The following is a 19808-nucleotide window of genomic DNA, read 5'->3' as shown; positions in this document are numbered from 1 at the left end:
AGTGCATGTTTTCCAGATCATCCAGCTGGAGCACAGGTGTGTTAACACAATAGATCTACAGGCGGTACAAATTATTCCTGAGGATACGCTGAAAACATGCACCGTTAGGGTTCTATGAGGACCGGGTTTGAGAAACACTGGGCCTGATTCAGAGCCGCTCGCTCGCTCCGAGCGATGTTCGCACAACTGCGCATGCGCCAACCAGTCAGTGCGATCGGAAATCGAGCGCTCGCCAAATAGCGAGTGCCTGCTAATTTGAGTGACAGGATGAGGCGTTTGTGGGTGATAACAGGGGAAGGTGCTTGAAAACGGGGAGTGGAGATCCGAACGCAGGCGTGCCAAACGGTCAAAACGGGCGTTTTAAGGGTGTGCATAATTAACAAAGCAGCGTCATCGGCTACGTCACTTGGTTGTCTCTTAGCCTGAACTGTTCGCATGATTGCGGTAGGATAAACCTACCACAAGCACTGCGAGCAGTTCAGACGCCTTTCGATGTACTCGATTAATCTAATAAATAGCGGAGATGACGTAGGATGCGAGCGGCCAGGGGGCGTCTTTACAAAATAGCGAGCGCATGTTTCGTTCGCTCAGACATAGAGGCGTCAACAGACCGCAAAGAGCGAGCGCTAAATTTAAATAGCTGGCCCCTTTTTCTGACCGAGCGAGCGCAAATAGCGTGCGGCTCTGAATCAGGCCCACTGTCCTAGAGCATCTGAAACTAGATTAGATCAGTCTATTGTGAGTTAGGCTGGTATTAGTCACAAATCTGGGTCATCAAATGATCAGATCTGTCAGCAATAAGGGTAGGGGGCTCTCTTGGTAACATCTATTAGCTAACTGAGCATAAAATATAACTCCCATCACCTTTCCAATGGTTACCTTTAACCCAAACACCCCTGACCTGTCCCAAATGAATATGATCCAGAATCGTGTTCAGCTAGTTCAGTCACAGGGATTATAGGGACAGAAACAGGTGTTGACCATTTTTGTATCAACATTTGGACTCTGTCGATCTTTAGTGTGTCGACCTAGTCTAACATCTGGTGTCTATCTAATTACTGTCTATCTAGTCGGGAACCCCCCCTGTCCTAGTGGTAATAGATCTAGAGCAAGCTGGATCCCCTAGTAACTACAATAGTGTTAGATTCAGCTCCCTGTATGGAGGGAGAGACAGTGCTGCCCTTTATAGCAGAGCTCCAGGGAACTGGCTGGGTAGCACTGAACAGCATATTTTGCCTTCATGACTCATATCTGAATGTTCTTAGCTGTGGTGTTTAGTTGTCTTTTAAATAAGCTAAAATTATTTGATGGAGAAACTATTAGTAACCTAATGTGTGCAGGAGAAACAGGATTATAGAATGAATATTGCTCACAACGGTGTCTGCAATCTCATGGCACACAGTCAGGGTTTATACAGGCGGCACGCGGTGCCGTGCAACCCTCTCATTTTCCTGTAACTGCAAATGACACATGGCTGCCCCCAGCACTTCCTGGTACAGTCCCTGGTCCCACATAAGGGTCCCTGGAAACGTTGAGACAAAATTTCCCATAGGCGAAAGTAATCGTCCTCAAATTATTATATATCCTGGAGGCTTTATGGGCCTGTTTCAGAGATGTAAGCGAATCCGATGGTTTACATACATCTCCGATGTTTTTGCGATCTGCGCATATGCAGATCTGCGGTTGCGATGTCACTCGCTGCAGCTTGCCTGACATGCTGCTGGCGTTTGGGGGTAGGCGACTACAGCAGAATCTCAGACTACGGGGGGGGGGGGGGGGGGGGGCGTGCCTGCCTCATTTTCTGGCCAGTGGCTGCATTCTCGGACGCAGCGCCACTGGCTTTAGCAGCGTAAATTTCCCGGCCATCCTGCGTAACATGAGGGTTACACAGGTGACCGATGGTCACGCAGATGATTGGGTTACTCAGATGACCGATGGTCACGCAAATGATCGGGTTACCCAGATGACCGATGGTCACGCAGATGATCCTAAGCTGTGTCCTCGGACGCAGCAGTGGATCAGAGAAGCTGCGTACAAGACACATTGGCTGTGTGATTAGCGTACATTTAGAGATCAGGACCTGTGTGTTCTCAACCTCTGGCCTTTCCAAGTTAATATTTATTGAAGGTCAATTTTTAAAGTGCAATAAAATGATATTACAACAAAGCTCAGTAAAGATTTGTTGGTTGGGGGGCTATAAAGTAATAATATTCATCTAGACTACTGACCCTAACGTGCTTCACAGCGCCTGTCTGAGCAGTGTCCATGGATAATACGTTATATCTCCTGTCCTAGTTCCTAGATTTCACCAACAGGCTCCTGAATTCAAGATCAAGTGCTCCCTACTGTACGGCCCTGAACCTCAGCCTGCATTTACTAAGTTTAGCTGCTGGTAGTCACTTTCCCACCTATATAAATCAGCATATGTGATAGAATTTTTCTTCCAGGCTGCCCATCAGTAAGTCAGCTAATTGCAGATCCTCCTGATTATCAGAGACGCGCGTAACCATTGTCTCTACCCAATACTTGCTACACGTGATGACTTGCGCTCCATGATTTTGGTACCAACAGAATATATAACATTTCAGAGGTGACACCAAAATACATTTGCCTGTCTCACTTACTCATCAGCGCTATCTCGACATCACCCAGCACCACATTAAGCGCGGGGGTCTCAGTAGAATGCAACTTTGTCAGAGTTACCTTGTTCATTAAAAAGAGGGATAAATATGCAATGACGAGAAAACGCCACAACTCTCCTACCTCCTTCAATAAGGCGTTGCCTCGTACCGTGATGCCCTCCTACCCTTTGGGTGTAAGGCACTGCTACCTATAGCTCAGCCTGCCTGGCTTTCAGCTCAGTGCTATACAACTATCATACAAGGACAAGTAATAGGAGCATCACTCTACGTCTACCCTGCGTGCACACTTCAGTCAAGTGACTAAATAAGGAACAATGTGCAGTTCTTGGAAAATTAAATACACTAAACAGAAAACTGCAAACTGCTATGGGAGAATGTCCCTATTAAACAAACTCATAGGTATTTTAAAAATAAAATTTCCTATGGCTGCAGATCTGTTTTGATTTTATGTGTCTACTGCGTGCATGTTACCTATAATGTAAGACATATCACGGACACAGGAAGCTGGAGAATCAGAGTCTGGAGGCAGATTGCACCGTTCCATGTTACACTGACTGTTTCCTGCATTTCTCTATTACAAGGCATTAGGCTACCTCCCTAATCCACTAGAGAAAGGCTAAGCTCTTACCACATCCTCAGGACAGTGTCTCATACATACAGATTCTGCATACTTTTGTCATACTGTGACATCACTGACTCCGGGCCCTCTGTAGGAATCCACCAACACACCCACTGCATTCTGTAGAGCAAGTCTGCAAAGCGGCCACTCAAACTCTGTCTGCCCAGAGGATTAGTCCTCTCCTAATGTGGCAAGATTGAAAGAACATGGTGGACATATATAGTTATGCATAAACACCTTAAGCTATCCCTTTGATCTATCTCCGCTTCCACCTTCTCACTGGCTGGCAGAGGAAAAGCTGCTCTGCCGTACATAACCCTCTATACCTGTGTCAGAGCTCGTGCAAGTGTGCGTGAGGCTGCGATGGTACTCCATGTTATCGATGGTTTCGCAGACTTGCTAAGTATTACGGATATGTGTGTAAGGAAGGGGCGCGTCCTCATGTTTGGCTGCAGATTGCATTGCGATTGCAATCATTAGCAAATCTTCGCAGTGAGCAATCGCTATTACCATCCTTACTGAATCAGGCCCATAGTCTGTAGCCTGGAGCAGGACCAATACCGTGTCCACACTTATTATGCACTTATCCGGAGAGAGTTTATATATTAAGCATGGTTTAAGATGCCATGGTTGAAAGACCGCCTCATTCCAAATTAAAGCTTGTATTTTCATTTGTCATGACTTCCAGTTGGGGAACCAGAGATGTCTGTGTGGCTTTATAAAGCTTAAAGTCCAGCAAGTACCGCACACAAGCACTACAGAGACATGCAGAGGTCCATGGTGCACTATACAAACCCCCATCTACAGACAATCAGATGCTAGAGCTAGTAACAGGAATACGGCAGTAACAGTGTCGGCCTCTGTAGCATTGTGCTAGCTTTTCAGCCAGTTGTAACGAGTTTATATTCACAATCTTACAGCCCAAAGATGAAAAACAAGGTCACAAATCTCATTTATTTTGCCAGCAAATAACTGGGCCTAGAGAGTTAGAGAACTTGGAATTGTGTTACGCAGCAGGAGGAAAACAAGATTTCTGGTGGCAAAGTGATTGTCAAGCAGGGGCTAGAGTACATCTGTCTATGGCGAGACCACCTAACTCCCTACCTGGATACATGCAGCCCCAGGTATACATCTATAGAATAGCTAGGCTGTAATGCCCAAAACACGGAGGCAGGACAGACTAAGTGCTATCTTATCTGATACATTATCTGTCAAATCTATCATTTCATAATATCCCCATAAAGGATAAGTGCCCCAGAATCCTTTGCACTAGTCTAGAGCCCTTTGTAGTAAGAAAACCCATATAGGTTTAGACCTTCATTTCTAAAATAGAAAACCTTACCTGGCATCAAGGTTGTTAGATACATTCAATAAAATAATGCATCTACCGGCTCCTGCTCCCTGCGTCTTAGCTGTGCCTCCTGCTCCCTGCGTCTTAGCTGTGCCTCCTGCTCCCTGCGTCTTAGCTGTGCCTCCTGCTCCCTGCGTCTTAGCTGTGCCTCCTGCTCCCTGCGTCTTAGCTGTGCCTCCTGCTCCCTGCGTCTTAGCCGTGGCTTCTGCTCCCTGCGTCTTAGCCGTGGCTTCTGCTCCCTGCGTCTTAGCCGTGCCTCCTGCTCCCTGCGTCTTAGCCGTGCCTCCTGCTCCCTGCGTCTTAGCCGTGCCTCCTGCTCCCTGCGTCTTAGCCGTGCCTCCTGCTCCCTGCGTCTTAGCCGTACCTCCTGCTCCCTGCGTCTTAGCTGTGCCTCCTGCTCCCTGCGTCTTAGCTGTGGTTCCTGCTCCCTGCGTCTTAGCTGTGGTTCCTGCTCCCTGCGTCTTAGCTGTGCCTCCTGCTCCCTGCGTCTTAGCTGTGGTTCCTGCTCCCTGCGTCTTAGCTGTGCCTCCTGCACCCTGCGTCTTAGCTGTGCCTCCTGCTCCCTGCGTCTTAGCTGTGCCTCCTGCTCCCTGCGTCTTAGCTGTGGCTCCTGCTCCCTGCGTCTTAGCTGTGCCTCCTGCTCCCTGCGTCTTAGCCGTGCCTCCTGCTCCCTGCGTCTTAGCCGTGCCTCCTGCTCCCTGCGTCTTAGCCGTGGCTCCTGCTCCCTGCGCCTTAGCCGTGGCTCCAGCTCCCTGCGCCTTAGCCGTGGCTCCTGCTCCCTGCGTCTTAGCCGTGCCTCCTGCTCCCTGCGTCTTAGCTGTGGCTCCTGCTCCCTGCGTCTTAGCTGTGGCTCCTGCTCCCTAGCTGTGGCTCCTGCTCCCTGCGTCTTAGCTGTGCCTCCTGCTCCCTGCGTCTTAGCTGTGCCTCCTGCTCCCTGCGTCTTAGCTGTGCCTCCTGCTCCCTGCGTCTTAGCTGTGGCTCCTGCTCCCTGCGTCTTAGCTGTGGCTCCTGCTCCCTGCACCCTGCACCTTAGCTGTGCCTCCTGCTCCCTGCATCTTAGCTGTGCCTCCTGCTCCCTGCAACTTAGCTGTGGCTCCTGCTCCCTGCGTCTTAGCTGTGGCTCCTGCTCCCTGCGTCTTAGCTGTGCCTCCTGCTCCCTGCGTCTTAGCTGTGGCTCCTGCTCCCTGCACCTTAGCTGTGCCTCCTGCTCCCTGCACCTTAGCTGTGGCTCCTGCTCCCTGCACCTTAGCTGTGGCTCCTGCTCCCTGCACCTTAGCCGTGGCTCCTGCTCCCTGCACCTTAGCCGTGCCTCCTGCTCCCTGCGTCTTAGCCGTGCCTCCTGCTCCCTGCGTCTTAGCCGTGGCTCCTGCTCCCTGCGTCTTAGCCGTGCCTCCTGCTCCCTGCACCTTAGCTGTGCCTCCTGCTCCCTGCGTCTTAGCTGTGCCTCCTGCTCCCTGCACATTAGCTGTGCCTCCTGCTCCCTGCACCTTAGCCGTGGCTCCTGCTCCCTGCGTCTTAGCCATGCCTCCTGCTCCCTGCACCTTAGCCGTGCCTCCTGCTCCCTGCACCTTAGCTGTGCCTCCTGCTCCCTGCACCTTAGCTGTGCCTCCTGATCCCTGCACCTTAGCTGTGCCTCCTGCTCCCTGCACCTTAGCTGTGCCTCCTGCTCCCTGCGTCTTAGCTGTGCCTCCTGCTCCCTGCGTCTTAGCTGTGCCTCCTGCTCCCTGCGTCTTAGCTGTGCCTCCTGCTCCCTGCGTCTTAGCTGTGCCTCCTGCTCCCTGCGTCTTAGCTGTGCCTCCTGCTCCCTGCGTCTTAGCTGTGCCTCCTGCTCCCTGCGTCTTAGCTGTGCCTCCTGCTCCCTGCGTCTTAGCTGTGGTTCCTGCTCAGTCACCGTTTACAAGTCATTTAATCCTTTTTAACAGTATAATATGGGCTAGATATGCACAGAGCTGTCATGCTGGCTGGTTGAAAGCCTGGGTGGTTAAAAGCCTTGAGGCCCTGATGAGAAGAATAAGTTGTGGAATGGGGGAGTGGTCCTTTAATAGTCACTGTAAACTGGGAAGGGGCAAGAGGCATTAGCTGCAATGTAACAGGGAGCGTAACCTCTTGCAGAAGAGACCTAAAAAGGGTTATGTAATTACTGTCAATAACCGCGAGGCGTCTGTGTTACAACAGTTTTCCCAGGACCTCACGACCACCAACATCATTTATTTTTCCTCGCACTGCAAAGATGTGCGCAGGAAAATACGCCTACTACTTGCTTAATTGCCGGTGACGTGTGCGGCTGCAAATTGCCGATAACTGAATACCCCGCTTAGGGCCTAATATTTTTATTAACATATATATTTTTAACAAAAAAGGACATAACTAAGGGAGTCTGGTGTGTCCATTAACTATTGCACACTCATTGATAGATATGTCATTTATTAAATCTTACCTTTATATTGTATATGTATCTTAGCCGTAGAACTTCCCATAACCTGGCTATTATAAAAGAAATGATATCCTACAGTAACCAATAACACAACTACAATCGGCGGCAGTACAGTAGGACTGAAATGCCAGCGTGTGGAATTACGCCTGACAACAGAGATCACCTCTGAAGGACCTCTCAGGAAATGCTGTGTAGAGGAATATTAGGTTATTTCTGGCTGTGGCTCTCGGCTGCCTGGTTGCTGTGCACCTCACCTGCTCTGGAAGTAGTTTGCTAGCTCTGACGCTTCGTGGTTCAGGCTCCTCAGGTGCACGATTAAATTTCCAGAGTTGGTGAACATGGCGCCGCATGTTTTGCACTCGTATATCCGAGGCTTGCGGATAATGTGCCGGGAAACCCGCATGTGGTGTTTGTATTCCCCGAAGGAAGTGAATGTGGCACTACAAATCTGGCACCGGAAACAGCGTTTACCTTCGTGTTTCAGCCGATGCATCTTTAGGGAGTAAGCCCGAGTGAATTTTTTCCCACAGCGATCACATTGAAATGGTTTAATTCCTAGGAAACAGAGAGACACCCGGTCAACATAACTATCTACATCGGAAACACAAGATGCCTTATATTATTAATGGTTATTTGTGGCAGTTTTGTATAGGGGAACTTGTATTTTACAATGAGTAAGTCCTTTAGTTCTAAGGCAGGGGTGGGGAACCTTTTTTCTGCCGAGGGCCATTTTGATATGTATAACATTATTTGCGGGCCCGGTGCAGGCCACGCCCCTCCATGTGATGTCACACGGGGGCGGGGCCACAATTGCCAGTGATTACAGCAATGCCCAGAGCATCCTGAGGATGCTCCGGGGAGCTGTAAGGGCAGCGGTGTGACCATCTGAAGCGTCCTAAGGACACTCCAGGTGGCACTGCTGCATAGATTCTGGCTGCAGGGTGCCATTCTAGGTACCCTGCTAGCCAGATGAGGCTAGCAGAAAAAGGCTCCTAGGGCCACACCAATTGATTCCTGAGGTTCCCCATCCCTGTTCTAAGGGCTGGTATACAGGAAGGCTTGGTTGGTTGGTATGTTTGGATAAATGAAAGTACAATTACACTCGGAAAACATTTGCATTTACAAATAAATTGTTACGGTTTCTGATGTTCATTTATGTTACTTTATAAAATGTTTGAGAAGGTAAAACAACTTCAGTGCATTAAACAAAGGGGGAGATGTATCAAGTCTTACAAAGCGTGGAGAAATGGACAAGTTATCTACAGCAACCAATCAGCTTTTACCTATCGTTTTATAGAATGTACTTACTAAATGATAGCTAGAAGCCCATGGTTTCCGATGGCCTCCACTTGTTTACATCTTGATACATCTCCCCCTAAGTGTCAGAACGGTTGCTCCAGATTTATCAAAGTGAATATATTGGTATTTATTTGCACAATGTCATTAAAGAAAACATTATGGCAGCATAGATATCCACACTAATGCATATAATAATGCTGTGACACATGTTACTGTAGCATAATGGGCTTGTTGGTAAATGTAGTTCGCTATCGGCCCACGTGAGGGGGTCACCTCTGCACCGTGGCCGAGGCTGGACAGCGCAGACTTGTACAATGTATGTCTGGGTCAGATAACTGTAATGTGACAGGGACTGAGCAGGGGTTATACAGGAAGGCAGACACATTACACACGCGCCATGTCTGCAGACAGGTAACCGGGTACTAACCAGAATGTATGAGCATGTGCTGCTTCAGGTTCTGGATCCGGGTGAAGCGCACTCCGCAGGTGGGGCACTGGAAAGGTCTGTCGGGCCCGTTAGGACTAGGCCGTTCTGTGCTGCTTGTGGAAGGAGTCAGGTACAGCTGGTAGGGATACTGGACATTTTCCAATCTGAGGACAACAACAATATTAGGATTACAAGAGGGTCTCCCGGAGCACTGATCAGCAGGCTCCACATACGAGGCGCACGGGCTTGTTTATATGGAACCATGCAGAGAGAGAAATGTAGTGTTGCCTTCATCAGCCCCTCCTGGTCTCTCCCCCTGAGAGTGTGACGCCAAAGCCAGCACCACAAGGGTCAGGGATGAAGGGGAGAGCAGCGGAAGGCTGCAACCTGTCCCAGCCTTCACTGCGAGATACCGATAATTATTACTAAACCCTTTGTGTCTCTTTCTATGCCATCTCCCATCTTACGGGGCAGGGTTCTCTTTCCTCTCTACCAATGAAGGTTTATCTATTACTGCAGAGGCCTAATATGCATGCGGGCACTTATTTCACATACGTCTCATCAAAGCCAACTAAATGCACCCTGACAAGGGCAGTCCGTACTATTCTGTGAATGACCTGCACTGGCAGTCTGCTGACACTCAGAACATACATTGCCGATCTATGGGAACCCTGCCATCAGTACATAATACACTAAGCAGAAGGGAAGTGTGAGGCGCAGTGGTGGCCACAGAGAGGATAAACTACAAGGTTGTGCCTGCACCTTACTTAGCACTGTGCAAGCTCTTACATACACGTCAGAAGCCTTAGGTATGTATCCCTACTAATAAACCAGGGACTCGGGGTGTATAGCTAGCTAATAAGTAATAAGCATGTGAATACCTTCACTTATAAAGTACGCAGGTTGTTTGATACGAGTCTGCCGGGTGATCTGTTCTCACTACACTATATAGGCGGCATATTCCTAGTGCACCTTGTAACATGTTATTTCTATAAGGGATACTGGACTAGATAGCCCATCCGCTGTACGTCAGTCCTATAGCCAGTTATGTACAGACACAATAAGGCGGGTCACACGCCCCTGTAGGTAAGCTTCTCCAACTCAGTCCTCAGGACCCCAAACAGAGCATGTTTTCCAGGTCTCCTCACAGAAAGTGAAATACTGAGCTCCACCTGTGGATCTTTTAAAATGTGTCGCTGAGTAATGACTGCACCTGCGAACTTGCTGGGTGACCTGGAAAATGTGACCTGTTTGGGGTCCTGAGGACCGAGTTTGAGAAACACTGCTGTAATCATGTGGTATAAGGGAATGGGCTTATATAAGTCCCTTACATGAGTCCTGACACAGTATAACCAGAAACATATAATCTCCTCATTCACAGGCAGCTAGTCACCACAACAAGTGTAACGTGGTGCATGTATACAGTGCTGTACCCCCTGCCTGGTTTCTTCTATTTTTGCATATCTGTCACACTTACTTGTTTTAGATCTCCAAACAAAATATAATATAAGGCAAATACAAACTGAGGAAACACAGAATACAGTTTTTTAAATGTTCACTTAAGTTATTGAAGGATAAAACTGGCCAAGTGTGAAATAGTAATTGCCCCCCAAGTTACTCATTGAACCAAATTGAAATGATAATTAGGGGTCAGTTAAGCCTGGTACACACTGACAGATATATTGGGCGATCAATTCATCGTTCAATATACCGGATGCCTGTCGGCCGGTGTGTACCAGCGATATGTCTGTGACCGACGCTGTACACAGACATATGGCATCAAACAGTGTGGACGCATGCAGCAGAGGCGCGAGGGGGGAGGGGGGCACGACATGCCCCCCGGACAGAGACAGATGATGGTTGGTCAGTGTGCATCATCTGCAGATATACCTGTTCAGTGTGCCCAGCTTTAGACTAGAAACAATCAGGACTGATTACTGCCAACCCTGCTGAATGTAAATACCACCTAAAAAGAACCTTTCCGGCAATGTGAAGATGGTTAAATGGTCTCTACAAGCAGCAGCACAGTATGCCGTCATCATAACAAATTCCGGACGAGAGGAGAAAGAAAGTTATCAGCGTTCGCAAATACGCGCTATAGCGCGTATTTTACCCGGGACTGAGCGCCGGGGACTCACTTTTCAAAAGTAGTCGGGTCCCCGGGGATGCGCTGTGCTGTGGCCAATCCCTGACAGCGGGCAGCAGCACAGCGTGTAATAAACACAACGCTGTTTGTTATAGCAGCCAATGAGAGTCAGGCAGACTCTCATTGGTTGCTGCTGTGGAAAGCCGTGCTGGGATCAAGTGTCTGATTCCAGCATCGGCACAGCTGCAGGGGCAGGCATCTGTGCCCAGCGCTGGGACGGTGTGTTTGTTCCCAGCGCCGGGTAAGCAGCCGCGGAGGGTACCTGGTTAAGGGACCGCCTCAGCGGTAAAGTGGCGGCGGGAGAAGCTTGGCTCCGGGCGCAAGCTAAGGGGAGCTCGCCGCCCGAAAGCCAAGAAGCGGCGGCGGTTGTTTGGCACTGGCCGCGAGCCAAACACGGCTTGTGGCAGCAGCCAATAGGAGGCAGACGCGAAGAGCCAATCGCGGCACGCCACGTCATAGCCCCGCCCACTCGCGGCGTCTTGAATTAAGACGCCGCTGAGCGGAAAGTTCAGTCCAGTGGCGGAGGGGGAGGAGTGAAGACCTCCCGAAAAAAAGAGCGTCGCGGCAACAGTTCCGGCGGCCGCGCAAGAGGCCAGAAGACGGCGTGATCAAGGAGGAAGAAAGGAAGAGGTGGCGCCGCTGGCCAGGATGGGCCAGCGGCAGAAGAACGAAGCTGAGGACCGGAGAGGAATGCGGGGGTGGAAAGAAAAAGAGCCAACAAAGTTCCCCCCTCACAGCCTCTTCCACCGTGCCGGTAGGCGGCCTTGGGCCACTGGTAATGAACCCTTCCTAGACCACCAAGGTTGTCAGGCACTAGGCCCGTGGGATAAATTCAGGCAATAGGCCTGTGGGGATATAGGTGGGCACAAGGCCCAGGCTACATAGGGGGCATTAGGCCCAATTGAAGATACCTGCCCCCCAAATAGGTGTGAGTGACCTGGGCATTAGGCTCAGGTCACTAAAGGGCAAATAGGTGGGCCACTACTGGGGGTAATGCATAGAGGTTCAACTACTGGGGGCACTGCATAGGGTGGGGATTACTACTGGGGGCAATGCATAGGAGGACTATTAGGGGCAATGCATAGGGGGGGATTACTACGGGGGGCAATGCATAGGAGGACTACTAGGGGCAATGCATAGGGGGTATCTACTAATGGGGCACAACGCATATTCTTGCACCTGGGCCCACCACACTCTAGTTCCGCCACTACTGACTATCCAGATCAGCTAGCTGCCTGACACATAACCGATATTGCTTATACTATTATTGGCTGCTGGGGATTTCATGCATGCAAGATTATTCTGTTTAGGACTTTTTGCATGCAATCAATTGTGCCCTATGATCCTGGAGTCACGCTTGCATTTATATGGACAGTTTTTTATCTGCTGGAATCTATTTTTACTGCGTGCCATAATGTGTAAAGGGCATTACTGCGTGCCATAATGTGTAAAGGGCATTACTACATGGCATAATGTGTAAAGGCTGGGTATTACTGCATGGCATAATGTGTAAAGGGCATTACTGCATGGCATAATGTATAATGGCTGGGTATTACTGCGTGGCATAATATGTAAATGCTGGGTATTACTGCATGGCATAATGTGTTATGGCTGTTATTCACTATGGGTTTTGTCTGCATACAAGTTAAGTATATAGGATTATGGAGGCATTAAACATGCATTTAAGGGGCATGTGGAGAGGTCTGATGCTGTTGGCGGTATCAGATGAGCATTCTAATGGTATGTGGGGATGTGGGGAGGTCTGAGGGACATATGGGGACATCTAATGCATAAATTATGATGGGACCCAGAAATGGCCATAGTACCCAATTTTTTTTTTGAAAATAGAGGGTCCCTAGGACCCACATATTTTGTCACTCAGCGCGATCACTGGTTATTGAAGTATATCAGTTTGGAAGGGTTTCCAAAGCTGTTTTTAAGGCTCTGGGATGCCAGCCAACCACAGTGAGAGCCATTAACTTGAAACAGTGGTGAATCTTCCCAGGAGTGTCTGACCTATCAGAGGAGCCCATCCACAACTCATCCAGGAAGTCAGCTAAAAACTCAGATGGACATCTGAGGAGCTGCAGGCCTTGCTTGCATCAGTTAATGTCAGGGTACATGATTCCACCTTAAGAGACTGGGCAAAAATGGTTTCCATGGGAGAGCTGCAGGGGAAAAACCACTGCTAACCAAGAGGAATATAAAAGCTTGTCCCACTTTTTCCAAAAAACACATCGATAACCCCCAAACATTTTGGGCTAATATTCTGAGGAATGATGAGATAAAAATGTAACTTTTTATGTTTGGTGTAAAGCTAACCGCTTTACACAATAAGAATATCATAGCGACAGTCACTCATGGTGGTGGTGGTATGATAGGGGGGTGCTTTGCTGGGTGATTTCCCGTAATTGATGGAATGATGAATTCTCTTCTCTACCAGAGGGAGAATGGCCGGTCAACAGTCCGAGATCTAAAGTTCAAATGGAATCGGGTTATGCAGCAGGACAACGATCCAAAACACAACACCAGGCCACCTCTGAATTGCTCAAAAGAGACAAAATTAAGGTTTTGGAGTGTCCTAGTCAAAGTCCTGACTGGTATCCTATTGAGATGCGGTTGCAGGACCTTACATGGGTAGATTATGCCAGAAAACCCCCCAATGTGGCTGTATTAAAGCATGTCTGTAAAGAGCGGGCCAAACTTCCTCCACAGCGATCTGAAAGTGTGATCTCCAGTTATGCGAAGTGTTTGGTTGCAGTTGTTGCTGCTAAAAGTGGCGGAACCAGTTAGTAAGTAGGGGGCAATTTATTTTTCACATAGGTGATGGATAACTTTTTCCTTCACTAAATGAGACAATCATTTAAAAACTGTATTTTGAGTTTACTCAGGGTGTCTCTGTCCTCCATCCAATTTTGTTTGAAGATCTGAAACAAGTCTGACAAATATGCAAAAATAGAAGAAACCAGGAAGGGGGGGTGGCGCAAAACTTTTTTCACGCCACTGTAGATAGCGATTGGGCTGTAACTCAAACTAAAAGCACCTGACCGACTGTGTTCATTTTGGTAACAACAATGGATGCCTGACCATATACCTATTACCGTAATACCGTACGTTGATCTGCCAGTTTTTGGGATACATTGGCAGACTGCCATAACTTTACTCCATGTAATCCGGTCACCTGGGCTGAGTATCTCAAAGAAAAGTACTTGATTCCCGGACGATATCCCGTTGAAGGTAATGAAGGACAGAACAAGGAATCGTTCTAATGTGTACCCGAGGTACGATATGTCGGCCTGTCGGGCTAACATATCGTACTGGTACACATCACTCAGTGTGTACTCGGCTTTAGGCCGGGTACACACTACAACGACGGGCGATCGAGACGATGGTCGGGACGAACTCCCTTCTTCCCAGACCATCTGTGATTGCCCGTACACGCTGTACAATTTAATGAACACTGGACATTCCGACCTGCATTAAACTGCACCTCATAGTACACGCTGTCTTCTGATTGGCCGTGCGGCATGGCCAACCAAAAGATATTGTGTACGACCCGCGGCAGTGCGCAATTGTGCACACACACTGCACGATGTGCACAATTTGTCTTTCCAATTTGCCTGGAAATGACAAATTGTGCAGATATCGTTACAGTGTGTACTCTGCCTTACAGCTCATAGGAGCGATGCCGGGTGGATAAGCCGCATACTCGGAAGTAGCGAAGATAAAAGTCAGCTTCATGGCAGCCTCTCCATTGTGAGGTCTGTCGCTCTTCTACAGCAGGGTGGTATGTAGGGTGGGAGGTGCTTCTCTCGGAGTCAGCTGAGTGTCAGGCTTGTAGACTTGCTCTACACCAATGGACTGTGTAGGTTTGTGCCTTTATAGAAAGGGGCGCGGAATGTGATATCAGCTTCATCACATGTATCGGGTCCCATTACAAACAAATGTCTGTGATGGAGTAATGTATCTTTACTTTCCGACAGATCTACATTGAGATTGATGGGATAAAAGTACTTTGGGGACTGCAAAACACGCTCCTACATTCCAGTTTTGGAGGTAGACGCCTGAAAATCAAAGTTGTGCCTTATAGTGCAGAATTGTGGGCCTGACTGGAATAAAGGTATGATGGATGTGTCGGAATGGCAGTGCCAATGGTCCATTAACATTCTCCCGTATATGAAGGTCTAACGTGTTGTGAAGGAACATTCAGACAGATATACACAATAAACAGCATTCATAAAAACTGGTGCAAAAGCATTAAGTAATGTCATCCAGACATTTGCTTTCATAATCCAAAGTAGAACGACAGAATAGGATTGGTTGCTATAGGTTACATCATTAGTCTTCATTCTAGCACCCTGCATCTGTCACAACCCGTGCAGTTCCTCTTTCCTGCCTGGGGGTGTCACTCTCTGGTGCTTCAGAACCTCAGCAGTTTGTCGCATCAGCTGCGTGTGCTAGAAGAACCAGAGCAAAGAGTGACACCCCAGGCAGAAAAGAGGAACTGCCCGGGTTGTGACAGGTGCAGGGTGCTAGAATGAAGACTGCATCATTGTCTATTATGTTACTACACCACTGCTAGAATCATGGCAGGAAGTCCTGTATTGGTCACCTTCTAACCCCGCTTACTGATAGACGGTACACAAGGAAGAGGACAATGAGGAGACAGATACAAGATATGATGTGCACATACCGGTCATCATCATCTGCATGGACATTGGTGCTGGCCGTTCCCTGGAGTGTGGGCAGTCCCTCCCCGACACCCTCATCGATGGAGCCTGCATTACAGAGAACATGGGTCATGGACTGTAGAACGTCAGATTGTATTTTCAATGTAACACCAAGAAACACTTGAAATACAAGGACTGGACTTATCTAAATATTCATCGTAATTTAAATGATGTGGCAGCCGCCGATACTAGAGTCTCATCGCTGATTTCCCAGGAGGAAATGGTTTTCTGCATCTAATATCTCTGTACAGGTTACATTTTCTTACTGAAGTAACTAAGAGCTGCGGTCCGCAATGTCATAGACTACGCTCCTGCGGTTTATGTAGAGTTGGACGGTTGTTGCATCAAAAACGCAGGCACAAGATGCGCCTAAAATAACCCAGAATTTTGTGAAACATGCAAAGGCGGCATAGGTGCCAGTTTTATGAGAGAACAGTAATATATGCCAGGTTTACGCCAGGAGATGTGGGTGAGTTTTAGTAGTAAAATTTTACAGTACGCAATAAAGTACTTAATGCAGTATCATATACATAAGACAGGAGGGGGGGGGAGGGCGATTAAACTTTTTTTTAAGGCACATTAATTAATGGGCTGCCAATGTTGCAATTCAATTGTTTTTGGGCGCCCATTAATTATTGCGCTTAGCCGTGTAAAACAGCTAAACCCATCTAAAGTCTTGGTTAGGGCGCACATTTCGGCTCGCCTCCTCAGGAGGGTGTGAGCAGAAATGCCGGCCCTGGCGGCTATCGCTCCCGCACGGAGCAATAATTGAATTGCTCTGTCGGGCGCCCTTTAGTCAGAGCTGCCTGTGAAAACTGAATCGCTCCCTAACGGTTCCAACTCCATGTGCCGCTTCACTGAGTTTGAACAACGGTAACGGCACTCTAAACCCCCCCCTGGTTTTGCTAATAAAGCCCGTGCTTTACTTCACGTGGAGGAGTATTCATCTAAGGAGGGGTCTTGCAAAAATGCCCCATCTAAAAGGGACATCTGGTAGAGTCACAAAACTCCTGAACTGACTTCTCTGACTCAAGGTCAGCATATAGAAGAGCGGTCCATGGTAGTTACATCGGAAAATAATGATTCAACCAAGCCTTCTAAAGCAGTGTTCAGGGAACAGGGGTAAATTACCCCACATGGGGTAAAAATGAAATTCCTGGGGGTAATGGACAGACAGCCGGGCATGCATATGAATCATTCTATAATATAGAATGATTCATATGCATTGTGCCGCAGGGAGACTCTAAGCCGGACGCCCACTGATATGTTATTACCAGCGTGCGCCCGGCTCCTTCAATGCAGCGCCGCGTTAGCCGGAGGCTGGAGTTCTCTTCTGAACTCCACTTCCGGCTCTCTCCATGCGCACTATGGGAGAGACGTCATGACGTCTCTCCCATAGTTCCGAGGAGCAGCCGGGCGGACAGGACGGCGGCGGATGCAGGAGCGGGGATTTAGGTGTTTTCTTTTGTACAAGCGGCACTACATGGGCATTATATGGGATCACTACTACAGGGGAATAACTATGGGGGCACTACTACAGGGGCATTATATGAGGACACTACTATATGATTTTCTTCCTTTCAAATCAAGGGAGTAACGTCGGCGTATCTAAATATATTTTGGGGTAAAAGGTAAAAAAGTTTCATGACCCCTGTTCTAAAGAGTGAAGAAGTTACCCATAGCAACCAATCAGCTTCTACCTATCATTTTATAGAATATGCAGTACTTAAAAATGCTACCTCCAAGCTGACTGGATTCTATGGGGGCCATTCAATTGTTTACTCTATATCCCGTCTAAAGTGGCAGGAGATCGGGGTGCGATAGTCAATAGTTTATGGGCAGCCCATGCATATCGCGCCCATATAGAGAGGGTTTAGCCACGTAAAATGGATAAACCCATCTTAGTGTTCACTCTAGGTCCGTCGGCAGGCAGGGCATTAGAACTAGAGAAAGGGGGAGTGGCCAATGAAAAGGGGGCGTGCCTTAATGACGCGTCCCCTTTTCGTCACTATTAGGGGCATGCCCGGAACATACGGACACGCCAGGCAGCCCCCAAGCGTCGCGGTCACTGTGAATGGATGCAGGGCGCCTCCATTCACCAGCGGTGACTGTTGCTCTGCCGTTTCCCCCACCCACGGGACACTGGCCGCGGGTGGAGGACAGAACTCGCAGGCTGTTTCAGCGGGGCGCCACGCTGGAGGGCAGGGTGCCTTTTGCCCTTCAGAAATAGGGCAGGGCGCGGCGCCCCGCTGAAACAAGCCTAGTAGGAACGCTACATCTAAAGTCCTATGTGCGAGCAGAAATTCATGCTACTGCGGCTGTACACGGCCAAACAGAGCAACAATTGAATTGCTCCGTAGGGCATCTGGCACTATCAGCTGTGGGCAAAAAGAATTGAATTCCCCCTATGGGGGGGAATTAAATTGTTGTTTGGGCGCCTGTTTTAATGGGCGTACGATGGAGCAATTCAATTGTTGCTCCAATCGTGCGTGAGTTCCTCCTGATATGGCGAGTAGAAATCCATGAAAAAAAAGGGTCTTCTGGGCGCTCTAACCAGACCTTTAGATAGGTATAGCCGCGTACATTTGGGCGTGATAAGATCGATAAGCAATGGGTGCCCGCGGCACTCACGCCCAATTGGAACAAGAATGTAATTGCTTTTTCAGGCTCCCATTACTTAGGCTGGCAGTAGGAAATTGTCAGAGACGCCACATTCAGTAACCAGCATATGCCGTGGGGGTGGGTCCAGGGGAAACATTTTATTTGTTGCAAACTCAAAATGATTGTTTCTCGGTCCTTTTAGCAATTTATTGGCACGATTCTATTCAACACGATGTAAATAGCGCCGGGAGATAGCTCCCGGAGCTATTCAATACATCGCGATGTTAGGTCGGGGAAGGCTTGTTCTCGCGCCTTAAACAGGGTGTTTAGGCGCGATAACGGGCATTCCCCGACCTAACTTCCCGGCGCGAGGCTGTTTTCCAGGCGCGAAGGGCAGAAAACAGCCTCGCGCCGGGACTTTTGTCGGATTTCTGCTGTCATCACCGGAGGGATGAGAGAAGAAATCATTAGTCGATCTTGGCAGCGCGGTGTATTGAATAGCTCCGGGAGCTCACTCCCGGCGCTATTTACATCGCGCTAAATAGAATCGTGCCCATTGATTGAAAAATAGGCACTAATTGCTCCATGCGCTAATACACCATTAGGTAAAGCAATAAATGACAGGTCATGTGCAAAAGACGAGGAAAGTGGAAAGTATTCAATTACGTACAAAGGTCAGAAAAGTAATGAATTCCTTTCTAGGGAAATCAGCCTTTCGGTTGTGAAACATTCCCTAAGTCTGGGATATTATAGCTGCGAGGCTGGTCACTCCTGATGTAATGATGTAATGTTTGCAGAGAGCTGGGATTGGTATTACAGACAGGGGGCGATGGGGGGGGGCACACCGGACACAGGGAATATGTCATTTCTAGGAATCTAAACATTACAAGGAAATTATCTACAGCTGTTTATTAAAGAGCTACTTATAACATCTAACAATATCTTACCAAAGAAGGTTAAACTGGAATACTACAAACGCTGCATGCCCTGACCAATGGGCTGTTACACACAAAGGGCACACCTACCGGAAAATGTGCCAGTCACTGGCTCACCCACCCTCACTAAGGTACTGAGGGCCTCATTCAGAGGCGGTCGGAGGATGCAAGGGTTCGCTCAGAAACTGGGTGGCCGCTTGCATCCTGACCGCCCGCCTCTGTTTCGGTCGTTAGGGTGATGGTCGTGATGGTCAGAGACCATCGCGACCATCGGGGCTTGCGACGAGACCCTAGGGTAGGGGTCTCACTTGTCGTAAGCCCCGGAGAGCTTCTGGCTCTGTCAGAGCCGGAAGCTCTCCACTGACATCACTAGTGATGTCAGTGGGGCCTCCCCCAAACGGCAGGCGTTCCCATGGGAACGCCTCCGTTTGGGCTGCCACCCCCCCTGGCCCGCCTTCCAAATGGGGCAAGCTGTCAATCAACATCGACAGCTCGCCCCCTTTGGAAAGAGACCCGCTACGACCGGCGCTGTCGGTCGTAGCGGGTCTCACGCATGCGCACGAAGGAGCCGGCTCCCTCGTGCGCAATGCGCACTTGACAAACATCGAGGCGTCCGTGCGGTCA

General features: G+C 48.9%; 1 protein-coding gene across 2 annotated transcripts in view; it reads right to left on the bottom strand.

The window, feature by feature from the left end:
* Positions 1 to 19808, bottom strand: part of ZBTB44 (zinc finger and BTB domain containing 44) — an 88593-nt gene that overhangs the window by 11262 nt on the left and 57523 nt on the right. For both annotated transcript variants that reach the window (XM_088476233.1, XM_088476232.1), the window contains 3 exons: positions 15612 to 15696; positions 8773 to 8936; positions 7301 to 7601 (listed from right to left, as the gene is read on the bottom strand). In XM_088476233.1, coding sequence (XP_088332359.1) covers positions 7301 to 7601; positions 8773 to 8936; positions 15612 to 15696 — 550 coding nt within the window. The remainder of the gene's footprint in view (positions 1 to 7300; positions 7602 to 8772; positions 8937 to 15611; positions 15697 to 19808) is intronic.

The sequence above is a fragment of the Taudactylus pleione genome, unplaced genomic scaffold (assembly GCF_031769625.1).
Source record: "Taudactylus pleione unplaced genomic scaffold, aTauple2 ptg000185l, whole genome shotgun sequence".
NCBI classification, from domain to species: domain Eukaryota; kingdom Metazoa; phylum Chordata; class Amphibia; order Anura; family Myobatrachidae; genus Taudactylus; species Taudactylus pleione.
This window is presented reverse-complemented; position numbering and strand designations above follow the sequence as displayed.